This window comes from Desmodus rotundus, chromosome 6, assembly GCF_022682495.2.
Source record: "Desmodus rotundus isolate HL8 chromosome 6, HLdesRot8A.1, whole genome shotgun sequence".
NCBI lineage: Eukaryota > Metazoa > Chordata > Mammalia > Chiroptera > Phyllostomidae > Desmodus > Desmodus rotundus.
Window position 1 is genome coordinate 107,482,841 of NC_071392.1, and position 19,564 is coordinate 107,502,404.

Below are 19,564 nucleotides of genomic sequence, written 5' to 3' on the forward strand. Positions count from 1 at the left end.
AGAAGTTAGAAGATTTTCTGTCTTTTGATCACTCTGTGGTCTGATAGGAGGGAGGCCTTGGTGTTCAAAGGTGAACTTCTGGATGCAGTAGTACCTGTTGTAGTATTTCTTAACAGAATTATTTCTTGGATTCTGTGGTGCCAGTGACTTTCTTTCTTTTTAACTTCCATCTCAGGAGCCTCCAGAGGATGACGCAAATATCATTGAGAAGATCCTGGCATCTAAGACCGTCCAGGAGGTCGGTGGCTTTTTTATATCATTGGCACTGATGATACCTTCTGTGGGGAGATGCTTGGTTAGAGAACCTGGAATGTTCATTCCTGGCTGGAGTGAGAACTAGACATGAACGTTGTCTGGCTACTCAATACTTACTTTTACCTCCACAGAAGATTTTAGGACATAAAATTTTCAAATATTTGAGAATGGCCCAAACTGATTTTTTTTCTTCCACTGTGATCCTAGCAAAAGATGTTTATCCCTTAGTTTCTGATGTAAACATTGTGGGGTCCTGTTCTCTAGGTATCCCAGGGCCGTTGTAGGGGTCCTCTAGAGAAAGGCCCTGAGGGAAAGGGTGTGTTGGTGCCAGTCAGAGCGGTACATACTTCCAGCATTTACGAAAGTAACCTTTCTTTCTTTGAGAGCGAACGCCATGGTGTTTTAGGGTGGTAGTCGAGGGGCTCCAGAGATAATACATGTTTTTACTTCTGCACCAGGCTCTGCTCCTCTCCTGATAGGTCTCAGAGCCCTGGGCCAGTTTGAGCTTACCAACTGAACATTGTCCCAGCCTGGACCTTGGAAGGACACCAGGAGTATCTTTTTTTTTTTTTTTTTTAATCTCTAGCTGTCTATTCAGCCTTGATAAACCTGCTTAATAGCTGTCAGAAAAAGACCTGGGGAAATGAACATATCCTTGAGAAATCTGTATTAAAACCAGGCAGAGGTGTTGATTTACCTGTTTTCTTTTGGCATGTAAAGATGATCTGCAGGGATCACCTTTACGTGGGTCAACTTGCTTGCTCTTGGTTACAGGTTCACCCAGGAGAACCCCCATTTGACTTGGAGCTATTCTACGTTAAGTATAGAAATTTGTACGTCTATTTAATGTATTATTTGTATTTGAATATTATATGCATAAAACTTACTTTCCCTATCACAGCATCATCCATATTTTCCAAGAATGGCCCCTAAGGCATGACTCATGGATGTTAGTGGACTCAAATTCGCCTTAGGTGGTGGTGCTCAACTTTGGCTACATACAGAACCACCCGAGAACTTTAAAATACTGGAGTCCCTGCTCCACTCAAGATCCGTTGACTCAGACCCTGAGAGTAGTCCCCCAAATTGTTTTTTCCCCTAAAACGTCCCATGTGATTTCTCATTTGCACCCAGGGCGGAGAACCACTATTCTTACAGCCTATACCTTTCCCCCTCATTTTCCTCTAGTTCTCCCCTATGTGCCCACTCTCACTAACACGTATTCCACAGTCATTGCTTCATCATTGTATGGGCCTTGACTGGGGACCAGATCTGTCGCCTTGGCTTATCGGGACGATCCTCTAACCAACTGGGCAACTGGGCCAGGACTCTGAGCCAATTTCTGTGGAAGCCACAGAGTGCTCCATTGCTTGGAATCGCTGTGCTGTGTCTTCTCTTTGGGCCCTCAAGGGCAAAGCCTTCTAGGCCCAGTCTCCAGCAGTTTCACAACAAACCACTCAGTTGCTTCTGTGTTAGATGTTTATCATGTATTGAAACACTTTAAAGCTTAGCGATAATGCCAGTTCTGTGCTTGTCTCACAATTTATGTGTCCTTGGCCAGCTCCTACTTACACTGTAAATGGGCCACAATGGAAGAGCTCGAAAAGGATCCTCGCATCGCACAGAAGATCAAGCGGTTCAGGAATAAACAAGCCCAGATGAAGCACATTTTCACTGAGGTGAAGCAATGTTTACTGACTAATTTGAGCACCGCTTTCCTTGCAGTGTTAAATACTGGGTGTAAGTTTCTTAAAATTGAAGTTTTGAGCAGATCTGTTGCTGTAGTCGAATTGCTAAGTGTGCACTAGATTTGTAGCAAAACTAGTCCAGACTTAAGCCAAAGAAAACAAATTATTCACCAAGGTATGGGGAGCAAATGTCACAAACGGACGGCCCGTAAGTGTGCATCTTGGTCGGAACAGCGGTAAACAGCTAGGGCTGAAGGAGTGTGCACACGATTCCTTCTTCCTCCCCCAGCCCCAGAAGGCAGTTCCAAAAGACCTAAAGTTTGAAGTGAAAAATAAACGCAAAGCCAAATGTTAGAAAATAAATAAATTTATATAAAATGGGAATTTATAAATATTGTGCCTATAGCAAGAGGAAGCAATGGTGGATTTGGATGTTAAACAAATCACTATCTATACATTAGAAAATACAAGCAAATCTTAAATATTAGGTATGTGTACATATTTCCTAATTGTGTGTGTATGTGTGTAGTATACATACGTACACAGTAATTAGAAAATAGGGATATGCATTATGCGTACATATTCTAATTATATATATACACATACACATACATAAACAGTATACATTTTTTATCTAGTGTGAGAACCTCCCTATTCATATTTTTACACGTACACACACATATACATATGACCAATAGTTTAATAAGAAATGCTCTTATAATTAAGAAAAATATAAAATCCCCCAAATAGAAAAAACAGACAAATTAACCATACAAAAATGTAGTTACTTTCACTAATAGTCAAGGAAACATAGATTAAGATGGGAATCTCACAGCTTTCCCTTATAAAATAAGTACCCTCATCCCTTGCTGATGAGGGTCTAGGGAAGGGCCATTCGCACAGCACTGGGTGGGAACGTAGCGTTGTGTGGCCTGTCAGAAGAACAGTGTGACAGCAGACAGCAGATATCTCAGAATTCGCATGTCGTCTGTCCCAGCAATTCAGTCTTTTATTTTAAGGAGACTGTCAAGTCTTTGTACAAAGATTTAACAATGATAAACAGTTGTTTATATTGATGAAAAATTGAAAACAAATGTTAGATAGTAGGTAATTGGTAAATTATGAGACATCCCACAGAATGGAGTACTGTGCAGCTAGTAAAAATGATAGTGGAAAATAATTACCAATGACCTAGAAAGTCTCTTTTCTGGCTGATGGGATTGTGGTAATTTTTATTTTCTTATTTTTTAATGTGTAATTTTTCAATATTATTTTGATCACTTTGGATGAAAAGCAGTAAAAGTTATTCTTAAAATGTAGTCACAAGTACTAGAATTTAAGTGTGCACTCAAATGCCGTCAAGTAATAGTAACTTGCTGCATGTACTCACCAAGTCACTCTTCATGTCGTACTCCTTTTTCTCAAGTGACAACAAATTATGTTGGGATAATGGCAGTAAGCATTCTTCTCCCAATGTGAGCGTCTTCCTCTTTAGCCTTAGTGTTTGGCCCCCGTCCTCTCCGTGGTTACCCTACAGCCTGCAAGAACTGTTTCCTGTGGCGTTGTTTCTCTGACAGAGCACTGGGGAGAGGAAGGCAGCGACGAGAGTTAGAAAACCATCTTGAAGCCCCGTTGGATACTTTCCCTCTGTTCTCGGAACATTTTTTCTCACCCCCCTTTTAGCACGTATTTGCAGTGTAGTGACTTGTGTACAGCATGTCTAGATCTTCCACTTGGAGCCCTGTGAGACAGACAGGGCCATGTCTTCCTCCCGTTTCTATTCCCGGCACTAGGCACAGGGACATGCTCAGGAATTATTTGGCTGGTCCCAGGTAAGTGAGGAAGGTTTGCCATATGCCGTTCGTTACCCTGCTCCAGAACCTTCAGCACTTCCCATTTTCCTGGAATAAAGTCCAAACTCCTTAATATAGCCTACAAAGCTGCATGTGTCTATTTCCTGATTTATTCCCAAGGGAATAAGTTCTCTTTGGTAGGGAGTAGGGAGAAGGAATTGTGTCAGGACTTAAAGAAATCATGTAACAGCACTATTGTGGGAAGGAAAGGCTCTGAGAAGACTGGAGGGCATTATGAAATTAGGGAGTGATAGTGGGGTGTAGTTCCTGTAACACTGTCTTTGGTCTTGACCTATTTAACATTTTTATTAATAATTTGGATAAGTGATATTCTTACAAAATACGTAACTTAGTTTTGGATCGAGCGTCTTCATATCCATTATTTCCCAGCTCTGTATGAGGTCACCAGGGGTGAGGGCAGCTGTGTGAAGGAGGCTCTGGCTCAAGGGACATCAAGTTCCCACATTCCAGGGGGGTGGAGGCCTTCTAACTGAAACCTGAGTTCTTTCCGAAAACGAGACCCAACTCTGGCAGAGTAAACAACAGAGTCAAAGTTCAGGTTTACCTGGACAGGTCAGGATGAATGAAGTGAAGTGGCAATAAAATGTAATGTCATGCAATTGTATTTAAAGATTTCTGCAATTTGGAGTGGGGAGAATGACTGGATAGGAGTCCTAGGGAGTAAAGGTATTTATTGCCAGTGTAATTGCAAGTTTACTATGAGTCAAGAGTAGGGTGTGGTTGCTTAAAAAGTAACATTAATCCTACACTGCACCAATGGCACAGTCGTGCTGCACCTTGCTGTTTTCATTCTTAAGTGTTACGTTTATTTTTGGGTACCAGGATTCAGTGAGGGGTGCTGCAAATCTGAGCGGCATAGCTGAGTGATTGAGAACGAAGGTGGAAGGAGGACTGCTCGGTGCTGGGAGCCTGGGCTCTGGAATAAGGACTCCCCCCCCCCCCCCCACACACACACACACAGCTGGGTGGACATGGGCCACTCGATAGCCTCCTGCAGACTCAGTAGCCTCATCTGTACTAAAACCAGAATTTCTAATAGTGTCAACCTCACAGAAAACCTTGGAGGATTGAATGACACAGTGTTTACAGAAGTGCTTAGCACAGTGCCTGGCCCATAGTCACTATTCCACATGCGTTAGCTCTGTGTCCTTAAGGGATCTGGAAACATGGCAGCTGAAGACCAGCTGGACACCGGTGGTTATTTAACCCAGATAGGGAGGAGACTGTTGGAGAGCCAACACAGAGAGGAGAGGATCAACTTGGTTACCGCTGCCATAGAGGAAGCAGTTCGCACCAGTGAGTCACAGTTACAGGATAGAAATTAGGCTGTAATTTAATAGTAATAACGATAAAGGTCATGCTGCCACTGCTGAGCAGGCAGAGGTAAAACTGTCTTGTGTAGAGTGCGGTATGTTCCTGAACATGGGAATAATTGAATCCGAGCGTGGATTTGCCGGGAATGCTGCAAAAAGTACTCCTGCATTGAGTAGAAGATGAAACTAGATAGCACGTAACATGCCTTCCAGCTTAAGGGGCAATGAGAACATTCCAGCAGTCGAGGAGGAGGGCTTCTGGGTAAGAAAGACCTGGTAAACACTCCAGTTCTCACAGCTCTGTGACCTTGGTCACGTTACCTAGCCTCTCTCAGTCAGTTTTCTCATCTGTAGAGTAATTATAGCACCTACCCCATAAAGTTATTTTGAGACTTAAATGGAAGCATTTAGCATAACTCCAGGCACATGTTAAGTATTTCTAAGTGCTGTTTATTATTGTTTTGTAAGTACCCATTTTTTTGAAGCATAATGTACATAAAGATAAACCCAGGGGCACATGGAGCTCAGTGAATTTTCACAGAATAAACACACCTGTGTAACCACCGCCTAGACCAGGAAATAGAACGTTATCTCTACCCCAGAAGCTCCCTCACTCCTCCTCCCAGTGTTAGCTGTTACTGCTGTTGGTATTAAGAAGAAAAAGAAACCGTAATTCTGAGTTTTCATGGGTGCTTTTTGGAACAGGGAGCAGTGAGAAAAGAGCGCCCTCTTTGTGCTAATTCTTGCATGCACTGCAGCGATCTACAGGAAAGCCTCGCCCTGGCAGAGGTGCAGCCCGTGCCATGTGGCTGGTTCCTTTCAATTTAGCCAAGGCGGTCAGGGTTTAGGGCGCGGGAAGAGTGCCTGTGAGGCGACTTCTGTTCTTTGGTGAACCATTTCATGTGTTTCCTGATTGGGCCGAGAATAGGGGGTCACTTAGAGATAAAACACTGCAAGTGGGATTTGGGGGCACGAGGCCACTTTTAAACTCTTCTCTGTTTGCATTAGCCTGATGAAGACTTGTTCAACCCAGACTATGTAGAAGTTGATCGCATCTTGGAGGTGGCCCACACCAAGGATGCAGAAACAGGCGAGGTGGGTGTTTTGCTGTGTTGACTCTCCGAAAGTGTTTTACTTGGTTTATTAACATGTGGTCTCTGTTTTAATGGCAGCAGTGTGTTGTGTTGTAGAGTGGTTTTCCACGGGTTGGCCAGAGTATGAACAACTCCTTTAATCTAATGGAAAGCACGAAAGCTTCTCTCCTGTTTCTCACCAGGAAGTGACGCATTATCTGGTGAAGTGGTGCTCACTGCCTTACGAAGAAAGCACGTGGGAGCTCGAGGAAGACGTGGACCCTGCGAAAGTTAAAGAATTCGAATCTCTTCAAGTCCTCCCTGAAATTAAGCATGTGGTAATCTGTCAGTTATATGTAGAAACTGGTGTTTCATATAGAAAGATAAAGTAGTAAGACTGTTATTGTGTTTATAGAGAATTTAAGGAATTTGCAATTTCGATTATACAGACTTTTTGTCTGATGTCCTGACTCCAGAAACTAATCAAAATATTTGACCCACTGTACTTTCCTGAGCTGATACCATAGGCACGAAGAAATAAAAATAAATTCTGTCTATAGAAACCAGAAACTAATGTTGGATTGAGGGGAAATTAAAATGTAGGTGGGGGTGACAGCTAAGAGTTTTAGTAAAACAATATAATGCAAGATCTAGGAGGGTCTGTTTCTCTTCTTCATTAATTGCTTACAAATTTTAGAGCGGTGTTCTTAGTTTAATCCAGTGAAACCTAGAAAACATAGGGCTTGCACGTTAGTCAGAAAAGAGTCACTGTGGTTTGAAGCCAGCTTTAGGGCAGTGTTTGGGATTTACCACCTTCCCCAATCTTGTTAGGCTTCTAGAAGATCATTCTCTACATATTGTGCTCTCTGCTTTTTCCCACTAGGAGCGTCCTGCTTCAGACTCCTGGCAGAAACTCGAGAAGTCTCGAGAATATAAGAACAGTAACCAGCTCCGGGAGTACCAGCTGGAGGGAATGAACTGGCTTCTTTTTAACTGGTATAACAGGTGAGGATCCAGAACCATTCCTCTGTTCATGGATGAATTTCTTACCAAACGCTCGCACCTGGAGGTGGGCAGCTGCCTTGGCCCACATGGAGTAGCAGCAGCAGAGCGCTGGGAGAGTGCAGCACAGCCAGTGATTGCAGCCAGAGTCTCGCACGTCAGTCATACCAGGACTTTGTTTTTATGCCAGTTATTTCTCCAACCAAAAGAAATGGTCTTTATACAGCATCGACTTTGTGCTCTTTGTTTTTCTTTGTCGGTGCATCCACAAGGTTAGGCTCTACCTAAGGCTATGCTCAAAAGATCCTTCAAATGTGTTTTCTATCTCTAAGTCTTTAGCAAAAACAGACTTTCAAGGGGGATAGATCTGGATTCTAGCCCCAACTCCGCTACTTGTTTGTGAGTCACAGATGTTCTGGACTTGTACTGTACTTCTCAGTTTGTACTCTTTGTGCCTTAGTTCCTATCAGAATCTGACGACACGGATGCAATTTGAGAAAGATGGGTTGAAACTTTCTTAACATTCTAGAATGTCTCTAGTGTTGATTTTAAAGACAGCATGTTGTCATGGAAAACACAGCAAGAGGGGACTCTGGAAACGTGTGTTCTGGTGTCGTCTCTGCCACTTTGTCACAGTGCCACTCGGAGCACGGCTCTGGGTGCCATCTGTACAGTGGAGGGTGGGACCGGATGGGACCACACCCTTTCAAATGTCCCAGCTCTGGGCAGTCTGTGATCCTGTGTCACTGGAAGAGACCAATATTTTTACTCTGATTGGGGGTTTATTGTGTGGGTTAAGCTTGATCTTTGCTAACACAAATGATAAACAATGAGAATCATGTCACTTACCATTTTATTTTGCTTTGGTTTCCATGAGGTTTGTTAGGTACAAAAACTGGCTTCGGTTTAAGGCATATTTTTGTTCTCTGTTATTTTAATTTTTAGTATTTTTAGTTTACATTTAAATGGACCCATTTCATGTATTTTCTCACAAGTTGCCATAGTTCCATTTTGGAAGAAGGCAGGGTATGAATAGTAATAATAATAAAAATGTGCCTCAGTTGCCTGTCTGGAAAATACTGGTAATGCCTTTACTGACGACCTTACATGTCAGGGTGTGCTTCTGAAGTATCTTTTTCGTTGTAATCAACCTCTACCTCTTCTACCTTGATGATGAATTACCTGTATTTTTTTCTTACTCTCTGCAGAAAAAACTGTATTTTGGCTGATGAGATGGGCCTGGGGAAGACCATCCAGTCCATCACATTCCTTTCAGAAATATTCCTCAGAGGAGTCCACGGCCCTTTTCTCATCATCGCCCCTCTCTCCACTATCACTAACTGGGAGCGGGAGTTCCGGACGTGGACAGAGATGAACGCCATTGTGTACCACGGCAGCCAGATCAGCAGGCAGATGATCCAGCAGTATGAAATGGTGTACAGAGATGCGCAGGTGAGCCCTCCACGAATCACGAAGACCCAGTGCCACCCTGATGTCTTCTGAAGGGGTAATGCTTTGTGCCTTGGGTTGCTGTTGACTGACTTTGTAGACTCCTTACTGAGGCAGACTTGTTCTTCCCTGGGAGTTTAATATATGAGAAAACACAAATTTACAGGGCTACTCTCAGAGATGTTCCAGAGGTTCTTTTTAGGACTCTGAAAACTTGGCTTCTTGGTTGGCTTATGAAGTTGCTTTTACATACAAAAATTTTATCTGTATTGTTATGTGCTCAGTGAAGAAAATGAGCAGAAAAGTCGTGTATAGAGAATGGGTATCCAGCCAGGGAGTTTGGAGAGGAGGTTAAGAGATCTGACAGGGAAGGATAGAGAGAAAACAGGATTCAGATTGTTAAAAGCACAATAGAATTTTTAAAAAGCTTTTGTTAAGTATAGGCACATTGCCGAGTATGCTTATATGATTGTCCTGGGCACAGGATTTTATAGTTGATCAAGGTGAAAACTAAATGGATCTAATCAGAGAAAAGCCTGCCAGGAGCTTCATAGACAGCGGGAGATACTTGGAAGAAATTGATAGTGTGCTTTATCTAACATGATGCAGCTCTGCTCTTTAACTGTGATGGCAGCGCTGAGACAGGCTGAAAGACAAAGATGTGCCCTGCCCGATAGCGGTTGTCCCAGGTGAATCAAGACCATTACTTTGAATATGTGCTAGAGCCCAAGTTAAAAGTTGAAATTAAGTATATCTGAAAAGTAGCAACAAAGGTTCCTCGGGCTTTCAAGCTGTGCATGGTTTAGACAGACTCATGACTGGGAATGTGTGAATCAACACCCATCTGCTTTCCTTATCTTGGCAATTAATAAATGAAAGCCTCCCTTGCTCTGCCTTCTGCACTGCTCATCTGTCTCACCTTTGTGAGGGCACTGCTCTCTTGCCTCTGTTTCATCGATGTGATGAGATCTGCCTCTTGTCTAAATAGTTGGTTCATTCTATGGTCTCTTTTCTCAAATGAGGAAGGGCAATGCTTATTGGCTTTTCCCCTAGGTCCTAGCAATTATGGTGCTGTCTCCTCTGGTCCAGCTGGTGCCCATTAGCTGAATTCTAGAGCCGTGGTGTAAAGCTTTGCCTGCTGTTGTATCATCCTCAGGGAAACCCCCTTTCAGGAGTCTTCAAGTTCCATGTCGTCATCACAACATTTGAGATGATCCTGGCAGACTGCCCGGAGCTGAAGAAGATTCACTGGAGCTGTGTGATCATTGACGAAGCCCACAGACTGAAAAATAGGAACTGCAAACTTCTGGAAGGTCTCAAGCTTATGGCCTTGGTGAGAGTTGCGAGCTCTTTGTATGAACAGAGGTTGCTTCTCTTCGCTGTGGAGAAAGCCTTCTTTAGCCATCTGCGGGTAGCTTACTGGTGCACAGTCTGTTTACTCCAGATTTTCTTTTTGCCCTCCATCGCCGACAGTGTAGGAACCAAATGTTTTTTAGTTACGAACTAGGTTAGCAGTTTGACGGTTGCCACAGATTGATTCCCAAAGGGACCTAGGGGAATCTTAAATACCATGTCATTTGTGATCTGGAAGTGTAAGGTGTTCTGGTTTGTTTCTAGGTCCCTGAATGATGTGGCACCAGAGATGATGGCCTTTTAACATTATTGTTTTGGCACAGTGTCCAATATGTGGTAGAAAGGCACTCAATAATATTGAATGAATGAAAGAATGAATGGTTGCCTTCATTAACATGAAATTGCTGCTGGAATTAGTAATGTGAAAAGAAGGTTGATCTCTCTTTTGACTGTACTCCCATGAAATGTTGACACCCGTCTTTTCATGAAAGCAAAATAGAATTGCTCACATTGAGCATAGAATGCCCTGGTTTCATTTTCCCGCCAAAACATACTGTGTGGGGAGCCCACCACCGCTCATTATGCAGTGTTCCTTTGTGCAGGAACACAAAGTGCTGCTCACTGGGACGCCCTTGCAGAACTCCGTGGAGGAGCTCTTCAGTTTGCTCAATTTTCTGGAGCCATCACAGTTCCCTTCAGAGACTGCTTTCTTGGAGGAGTTCGGAGATCTGAAAACAGAGGAACAGGTAAGCAGGGGCCTGAGGGATTGAGGGTTCATTGTGATGATTATCTTCACCATATGGAAAGAACAAGGAGTTAGCAAGTTCCGACTTCCTTTAGTTGATGTATTTGTTTGTTTATGTCGAGGAGAGTGAGCTGATTGTGAGCAATTTGTATTACTCCAAAGAATAAATGAACCAGCCTCTCAAATATCTTATGTTAACATATCAGGTCTCTAGCCATCAGTGATCTCATATGTAAGTTTGATGATTTTGCTCATAGCTCTGATTTTAGGACTGTGGTGCTTTCTTCTGCTTCTGTCATTCTTCATCCTTCCTCCTACATAATCTGCAACATAACTCCCAGGCTTATTTTTTGAGTACAACAGAATACTCATGAGCAGTGAGGAAAAGAAGGCAGTCATACACTGTAGTTGAGTAGTTGGTAAGTCCAGCTTTGTCCATATCGACTAAGTTTCCACAATTGTCAAAGATCTGGTCCTGAGCCTGGATTATTGGACTCAAAGCTGATTCAGAACAACCGACATTAATAAATAGCTATCTACTGTGGGAAGAAATCTCTACTAGGGATTACCGAAATAAGCCAGACAACTTCAAATGCCACAAGAGGAACAAAGAATAGAATCGGGGACTTCGTAGGAGAGAAGGTCACATCTGTCTGAGAGTCAGGAAAGACTTCATGAAGAGATGACAATTTGGAAGTAAACTTGGAAGAGCAGCTGAGGTTTCAGTAGGTAGAGAGAGGAGAGATGGTGACAACTTTTACATAGGAAAAACTGAAGTTTATTACTTAGTAAATGGGATTTGTTTGGGAGTAGTGAATCATCTGAGTAAGCTGGAAACCGGATGGAAGATTGGAGTATGAGGGCAGAGCGGTTTAGGATTCCAGTGTGGGAAGATCTGGGAAGACAGGATGGAGAATTCAGTAGGTATTAGGGAAGCAGTGCAAGGCTTTGATTGCAGGAGCGAACCAGATAATTAGTTCTGCTAAACTAATCTCGCAGTGGTGTGAGAGCGGGTTGGGGCAGAGAATTTGGGGACAGAGAAGGCTTGGGAATTTCACTAACAGATGTCAAGGGTACACTCTGTGGTTCCAATCTGTTTGTTTCTACTTCTGCGGCAAGTCAGACTTTGAGAGCAGTGACTAATCAAACTGAATTCCACATCTGAACACGTGCAATATCTATTGATCCTTCAAAAGCCGGCTCCAACCCTCTCCATTTTGGGACCATTAGAAATGCATCCTTTTCTCCCATTGCACTTGTTTTCTGGTGTGCATTTTTTTTTCTTCTTCCTAGACCATGACCTCCTTGAGGAAAAGGCCCACACCTTCTCCAAAGTTGTGTTTGTTGTGTTGACCAGCACAGTGTCTGGCACATAGTATACTCTAAATGATCCCAGGTACGAACCGAGTGAAGGGCAAAAGTTGAACCCAGCATGTGGCAGGCTGACATTTGGGCCTGTCCTTAACAATCACCTTGCTGTGTCTTTTCTCTTTGGGTTCTTACACAGTAATTCCTGGTCCATTTGGGGGGTTAGATTCCTAAGTGGTTGGTAAAATGAAAGTCTCATAAATGGGTTAGATTTAAGATTGGGGTTAGTTAGGAGAAAAAACACAAAAATGACATCAAATGTCTGTATTTTAAGTCACAGTAAATAAAAGTTCAAGAAAGCATCTGCCTCCAAATTAAAGCACATTTATCATTGTTTAAAACCTGCTCCAGTAAGTAACTCTTCTAAACCACTCTGTCTTCAGGAAGCATTGGCACAGTTCACAACTTCCTTATGCAGAATCTACCCCTTTTAAAATTTTTGAACAAACCTTTACGACTTGAAACTTGAACTTCTGCACTTCCATTTGCCCTTACTCTATTGTCCCACCAGGATTAGTCTTACTGCTAGAATGTTTTAGCTCAGGGTTAACGCAGGTGCTTTGACTGCGAATCCCGGCATCCCTTCTCTGTCATTATCTTCTTGGGAAAGGGAGCAAGTGTCCTGGCCAGTGCAGACCAGTGAGTGGAGAGCTGCTGTCCAGGCCCGGGCTGTTAGGAGAACAGAAAAGTCAGAGCAGAGAATACTGTCAGGCTCCAAGTGCCCCTGGTGTGACAGCTGCGTGGTGGAGTAGCACAGCCCTCCTACAGCATTAGCTTTCTGGGTACTGCTCCTCAAACGTGTTTTCTGTCGTCGTGTACCAGGTGCACAGAGAATCCGTTTCCAGATTGCTTCTACCTTTTTTACCTTGAGATATAATTGACCTGGTAGTTCCAGAGGTACGTCATAATGATTCGGTGTGTGTACATATTATGAAATGATCCCCACAGTAAGTCTAGTATAAACATCCCATCACCACACATGGTTACAAAATTCTTTCCTAGTGATGAGAACTTTAAAGATCTATTCTCAGCAACTTTCAGACACACAATACAGTATTATTAACTGTGGTCACCGTGCTGGACATCCTCAGGACTCAGTTTATAACTGAAAATTTGTACTTTTGACCACCTTCATCCATTTCACTCATCCCAGATTGCCTCTACTTCTTTGTTCTTTCAGCATCTAAATCGTCCCTTTATGTCACTTGTATCTGTTAACATGGCTTAAGTATTCCTCAGTTAATTGTTACATATGTGTGAATGTTAGAGGGAGAGAGAGGGAGGGGTTTGTTTTCTCTATGCTAGAGAATAGGGACTGTCTTCTGTATCTTTCTTTATATCTTACAAGGTTGCCACATAATTTCTGAGTAAATAAAAGTGAATGAAAACCAGATCCCTTTTTCCTTTCAGCCTCATGTTCAGGGATCAGTCACAATCTTTCATTTAGTCTGTTACCACAGTACCGTGCCCAAGAGATTGTAGCGAAGGTTGGAATACCCCAGTAATCATTAAATCAGGATTTCCCTGGACAGGTGAAGAAACTGCAATCTATCCTAAAACCAATGATGCTTCGGCGGCTGAAAGATGATGTGGAAAAGAACCTTGCCCCCAAACAGGAGACGATCATTGAAGTAGAGCTCACCAATATCCAGAAAAAGTACTACCGTGCCATCCTGGAGAAGAACTTCTCCTTCCTGACCAAGGGGGCAAATCAGCACAACATGCCCAATCTCATCAACACCATGATGGAGCTGAGGAAGTGCTGCAATCATCCCTACCTGATCAACGGTGAGCAGGGGAAGCTGGGAGCACCTCGGGCCTGCAGCGGGGCTCTGCCACAAGCAGATGATAACCAGAGACCTTAGGTATTGAGTTCCCATGAAATGCTAGGATGTATGTGTTCGTGCCTTTTCACAGGGTATTAAACTGAGGTTCAAAGTGGTTGACGGATCTTCCTAAGCAGTCTCACTATGCGTACACAGAGCCCCGAGTTTAGATCCTATCTGTCTATCAGAAGATGGGGATATTGCTCATCAGTCTGCTGACCCCTAACCTACTTGTGGTTTAGCCCGCACGTCCACTTTGGAGCAGGGGCATGCACTACCTCATTGAGTAAATGGTCATTATAACAATGAAACTAAAACTAAATAAGTGAGCAGTTGCCTGCACTAATAAGAGAACATGTTGTAACCTTTTTTTCCTACAATAAAATATTTTGATAACATTTTAAATCAATATGTGGCTTTTATTTGCTTATCACTAAGTTTTTATGACATTAAAAGATATGTCTTTTTGTCAACCTTCTGTGAAGGTTTGTTTACTTGCACGAGTCAGCTTGGTACCTCAGATCCTTTCTACCTGGGGAGACTTCCCAGGAGAGCAAAGCACCCGTTGCCACTGCAGAGCCCTCTGCTGAGGGCACGGACTAGGGGTGCACAGACTAGGGGTGCACACACAGCACTGCCTAGCCGGAAGGCCTGTGGGTCTGGGACCAAGGAGTTCACTTCATTTCCTCTAGGATCTGTAATGCAGAGAGCAGCTTTTAGCCGTAGAGTTTGTTCAAGGAATAGTTTTGTTCCTTTTTTCCCCCCAGGGGCAGAGGAGAAAATTTTGGAAGATTTCCGGAAAACCCACAGCTCTGATGCCCCCGACTTTCAGCTGCAGGCCATGATTCAGGCAGCAGGGAAGCTGGTGCTGATTGATAAGCTGCTCCCTAAGCTGATTGCAGGTGGCCACAAAGTACTCATCTTCTCCCAGATGGTGCGCTGTCTTGATATCCTGGAAGATTATCTCATCCAGAGAAGGTGAGACATGTCAAAGCTGTGTATCAGGTGCTGCAGGCACCTCCTTTTCTTTGGTACTTTTGTGACTCTTTCAAAGATTATGCTTTCACAACAACAAAGTATTTAAAAAGGGAGAAAAGGAATCTCTTCTTAAAGATCCCTAAAATTCAGAATTAAATATATGACCAAGTATATCCAAGTTTAACTCTCTAGCATGAATCTCACAGCCTATAATGTAGAGCCCTTGCTTTGCTTAAAATAAATATTCTACATGCTTATTTATATTCTCCCTAGTTGGAAGAAACAATTCAAACATCATTAGACAAGGTTAAGAAAATAATGTGTTTGCTTTTCTTGTTTTGCTTAATAATGATGAGACAAATACTTCTTGGAAGGCTTCCCTATGTATCAGACTACCAAAAGAGCATGGTCTGACAACTCACAGAAAAATAATTTGGAATTATTTTATGTCCTTTTCCAGCAAACCCTCCAGAGTTTTATGATACACTAGCTATTTATTTTCTTGTTCACACTCCTATAATTTCTTGAACTTAAATCCATTACTCATGAAGGTGAAAAGCCTACAGTATTACTTGGGTTCTGTTGTGGGTACTGCATTTATTATACATTATGTTCTGTGGGTTACATTCCCAGCCTTTGGGATACGTCAATGATCTGAAGAATATAAATGGATTTTTAAACCTCTTAATAATAAAAGACTTTTTAAGATCATAGAAACTTGTAGCCTAGTTATTGCTAAGTTTAAAGGAAATTTTTGTTTTCATAAAGTAAAATTTTAGCCATCTTAGTTGTCTTAAATATTCTTAGACCTTGAAGATTCTATTTGCTCTTATAACATGTAAATCTATAGAAAGTATTAAATAATGGATTTAGCTATGGGATATGCTGATATTTAATGTTACATAAATAATTCTCTGAAATCAGATTACACAATAAAAAAATTTCTCTGAGCCTAGGTTTTTTACATAAAGAATTAAGACGTATAATTACTTTTCCTTTGAGGAAGTTGTAATGAATAAATCAAAACTAGTAGTTTCATATTTTATAATTCACTTTGGATTAGGAATGCATTGTCAGAACACTTGCCTTTTTTTAAAAAAAGATTACTTATTTTTAGAGAGAGGGAAAGGGAAAGAGAGGGAGAGAAACATCATGTGTGGTTGCCTCTCGCACACCCGTTGCTGGGGACCTGGCCTGCAACCCAGGCATGTGCCCTGACTGGGAATCGAACTGCCACTATTTGGTTCACAAGCTGGTGCTCAATCCACTGAGCTACCCCAGCCGGGGCTAGAACAGTTGCTTCTCATAAATATATTATCTCTCTCTTCAAACTATACACAGCTCCTAATTGGCTGTTTTGTTTTTTTTTTAAAGAACCCCCCAAATTGACTAACACTATAATTAACACACTTTGACGAACTACAGGTGTCTTTATTTAGCTCCCTTTATGATATTTTTATTTATTATTTATTGCTTATTTTGTTTTCAAATTACTTAAGTGTTACAGTTTCTTTTGAAAATATGGGTACCTATAACACCACCAGCTGCAGACTTGGGTGTTTACCTTTTTAGTCCTTTTTTTCTTCGTTCATACATATATTTAGTTTTGTTGTTTATTTGTTTAAATAGCCTACACTCCACTTTGTAACCCACATTTTAATTTAATATATTATGACATTTTTTCTTTGTAATTATTTTCCTACAACACAGTTTTGGTGAACTACATGACATTCTGTCTTACAATTTGTTTTCAATTTTTCAGCATTTTAAGGAACTCTGAATATCTCTTTACATCCATTGTGAATATTTGCAGTTATTTCCTTAGGATAAATTCTAATGTACATTTTTAAAAGCATTTGGTACATGTTTTAAAAACTGCTGTAAAAAGATTCTTAAATTTTGGTCCCTTATTTTATAGTTCAGATTATTGAGCGTGAATATTTTCTCATATATATTATCTATTCATATTTCCTTTTTTGTGAGTTGTGTATCTGTGTTCTTCCTCCACTTTCTGGTGCTCTTTGTCTTTCTTGTTTATTACTGTATAAGAATTGTTTCCTTACTTAAGAATATATGGTGCATTGCTTCCCTAGTATTATTTTTGACTTTTTGCTTATGGTTGTGGGTTTTTGTATGTTTATTTTATTTTTAGAAGTTTTAAATTTTATAGTAGTCAAATATCTCAATCTTAAAATAGCATTTAAATAAATTGAAGTGCTTAAATTAATATGCTTAAAAGGCTTCTCTCACCTAACCATTGCAATCATATAAATATTGTGAAGTATTTTTTTTTATGGTTTCTTCACCCCAGTAGCATATAACAGTTCTTCTGGGCTTGATTATCATCATTACTTTTCAGTTTTTTATTTTCATTAAAGTTATGCATGCACAGAACTTAAGCAGCCACATTATTGTATTAGTCTTAGTGAAAAATTGAGTTTCCTAATTTACCTCTCCCTGATCCCTGAGTTTTCCCACTCCCAGAAACAATTAGTTTAAACTCTGTATCTATTTTGTTTGGTACTTATAGGCATATCTAAATATGTCAGTAGTTACAATTTACTTATTTATTTTTTCAGTTTTAGGTATTACCTATTTTTACTGTGGAAGATGAGTATTTGTCTGTGTTCCCCGTAAACACCCACCTGCCACTTCCTGTCCGGGAGTTCTGTGCCACATAACACTTAGGATTAGATTAATGTGTAGTGTTTGTTAGGACCTATGTAAATGCTAAATTTCAGCTTAGTCATGTAGTATCCTGTTATTTCTTCATTGCAGAATTTTAATTTTCCCTGAAACTAAAACTTATCTTTTTATTTCATTGCTTATTTTTCTGTGTAGTGGTTATAATTCAGCTCCAGAGTTTACCCTGGTTGTCTAAATCTCCTCTTGTTGCATTCCAGCACATCATTTCCATCTTCCCAGGGCCCCTCTCCTGGGGCCTTCTAACATGCTCCTCTCCGTCGGGTTGCCCTTCCCGCCTCGCACCCAGTGCCACCTGTGATCTCCCTCTCTTCGTCACGCTGCTGGCGAGTTTCTTTTCTTTCCACTTGAATCAAGTCTCCTTTTTGGTGGATCCCATGTACCTCTTCTAGGAGCTTCTGAGAAAGGGTGAATGATAAGTGAATTTTAAGACTTGGCGATGTTTGTAGTCTACTCTCATTCTTGAATAATAGTTTGGCTGGGTTTGAAATTCTAAGTTAGAAATCATTTTCCCACAGAATTTTGAAGTGTTAGTCCATTGTCTTCTAGTCTCCAGGTTTGCTGTTTAGAAGTTCAAAGCTTTTCTGATTCCCAGTCTGTATGTGTGACTTCTTTTTTTCCTGTTTAGAAGCTTTGATATATCCTCTTTGTCCCAGTGCTGTGTGTGAAGTTTTACAGTGAACTGGCTTTTTTGTATGGCATCGATCTAATTGGATACTATGTAGTTTTCATATCTGAAATGTAATTTCTTCAGCTCTGGGGAATTTTCTTGAATTCTATCTTTCATTGTTTTGTTTTGTTTTATCTTTGTAGAACTTGTGAAATGATAACCTGATTTTCTCTTTCCTCTTTATTTTCCATCTCATTATATTTTGCTATATCTTCTGATAGAATCTTTTTACTCTCTCTTCCAACTTTAACCCTAGTTTTTCTTTGTGTAGTTTTAATTTCCTAGACCATTTTCTTCTCAGATTTTCAATTCTTATGGCATTCAAATGGTTACTCGTTTTCATAGATGCAGTGTTTTCTTTTGTCTTTCTGAAATTAAGCATGGTAGATTTGGGTTTTTTTTCTTCTTGCAGTTTTCTCCCACTCAAAATTTTCTTTTTTGTTTGTTTATATCTCTGTTTTTTATATTATAAGTTGGCTTTCTCTTTTCTTTTTTTCAACACTTCAAAGTGTTATTCCACTATGTTCTGGCCCCCATGGGTTTTGATGGGAAGTTCTGTGGTCCTAAGTTGCTATTTCTTTGTGTATAATGTGTTGATTTACTCTATCTGTTGAGATACTCTTTTGATTTTTGATTCTCAGCAGTTCGACCAGGATGTGTAGAATTCATCCTACGCAGAGTTCGCTGAGCTTCTTGAATATGTAAACGTGTATCACCAAATTTGGGGGGATTTGGGTCACCGTTTCTTCTATTTCTTTTTTCCTTTTCCTCCAGCCTGTTTCTTTTTAAGACCCCAATTACCTGTGTGTTTGACCTTTTGATATTGTCCCACAGGTTCTTTTTTTTTTTTTTTTTTTCTTGTTTTTTTTTTTTTTTAAATATATTTATTGATTATGCTATTACAGTTGTCCCATTTCCCCCCACACTCCACTCCATCCTGCCCACCCCCGTCCCTCCCACATTCCCCCCCTATAATTCATGTCCATAGGTCATACTTATAAGTTCTTTGGCTTCTACATTTCCTACACTATTTTTACCCTCCCCCTGTCTATTTTCCACCTATCATCTATGCTACTTATTCTCTGTACCTTTCCCCCTCTCTCCCCCTCGCACTCCCTTAATGACAACCCTCATGTTCTAGTTGTTTGCCTAGTTTGCTCTCATTTTTGTTTTATGTGTGGCCATTAATAACTGTGAGTTTGCTGTCATTTTTACTGTTCCAATTTTTGATCTTCTTTTTCTTAGGTAACTCCCTTTAACATTTCAT

The 19,564-nt window shown here is 41.0% G+C and overlaps 1 protein-coding gene across 8 annotated transcripts in view; it reads left to right on the plus strand.

Moving 5' to 3' along the window:
* Positions 1-19,564, plus strand: part of CHD6 (chromodomain helicase DNA binding protein 6) — a 171,004-nt gene that overhangs the window by 81,410 nt on the left and 70,030 nt on the right. For all 8 annotated transcript variants that reach the window (XM_024559595.4, XM_053927248.2, XM_053927255.2 and 5 more), the window contains exons 6-16: positions 176-238; positions 1,030-1,088; positions 1,817-1,934; positions 6,139-6,225; positions 6,407-6,541; positions 7,087-7,208; positions 8,414-8,657; positions 9,811-9,987; positions 10,610-10,753; positions 13,653-13,908; positions 14,714-14,924. In XM_024559595.4, coding sequence (XP_024415363.2) covers positions 176-238; positions 1,030-1,088; positions 1,817-1,934; positions 6,139-6,225; positions 6,407-6,541; positions 7,087-7,208; positions 8,414-8,657; positions 9,811-9,987; positions 10,610-10,753; positions 13,653-13,908; positions 14,714-14,924 — 1,616 coding nt within the window. The remainder of the gene's footprint in view (positions 1-175; positions 239-1,029; positions 1,089-1,816; positions 1,935-6,138; positions 6,226-6,406; positions 6,542-7,086; positions 7,209-8,413; positions 8,658-9,810; positions 9,988-10,609; positions 10,754-13,652; positions 13,909-14,713; positions 14,925-19,564) is intronic.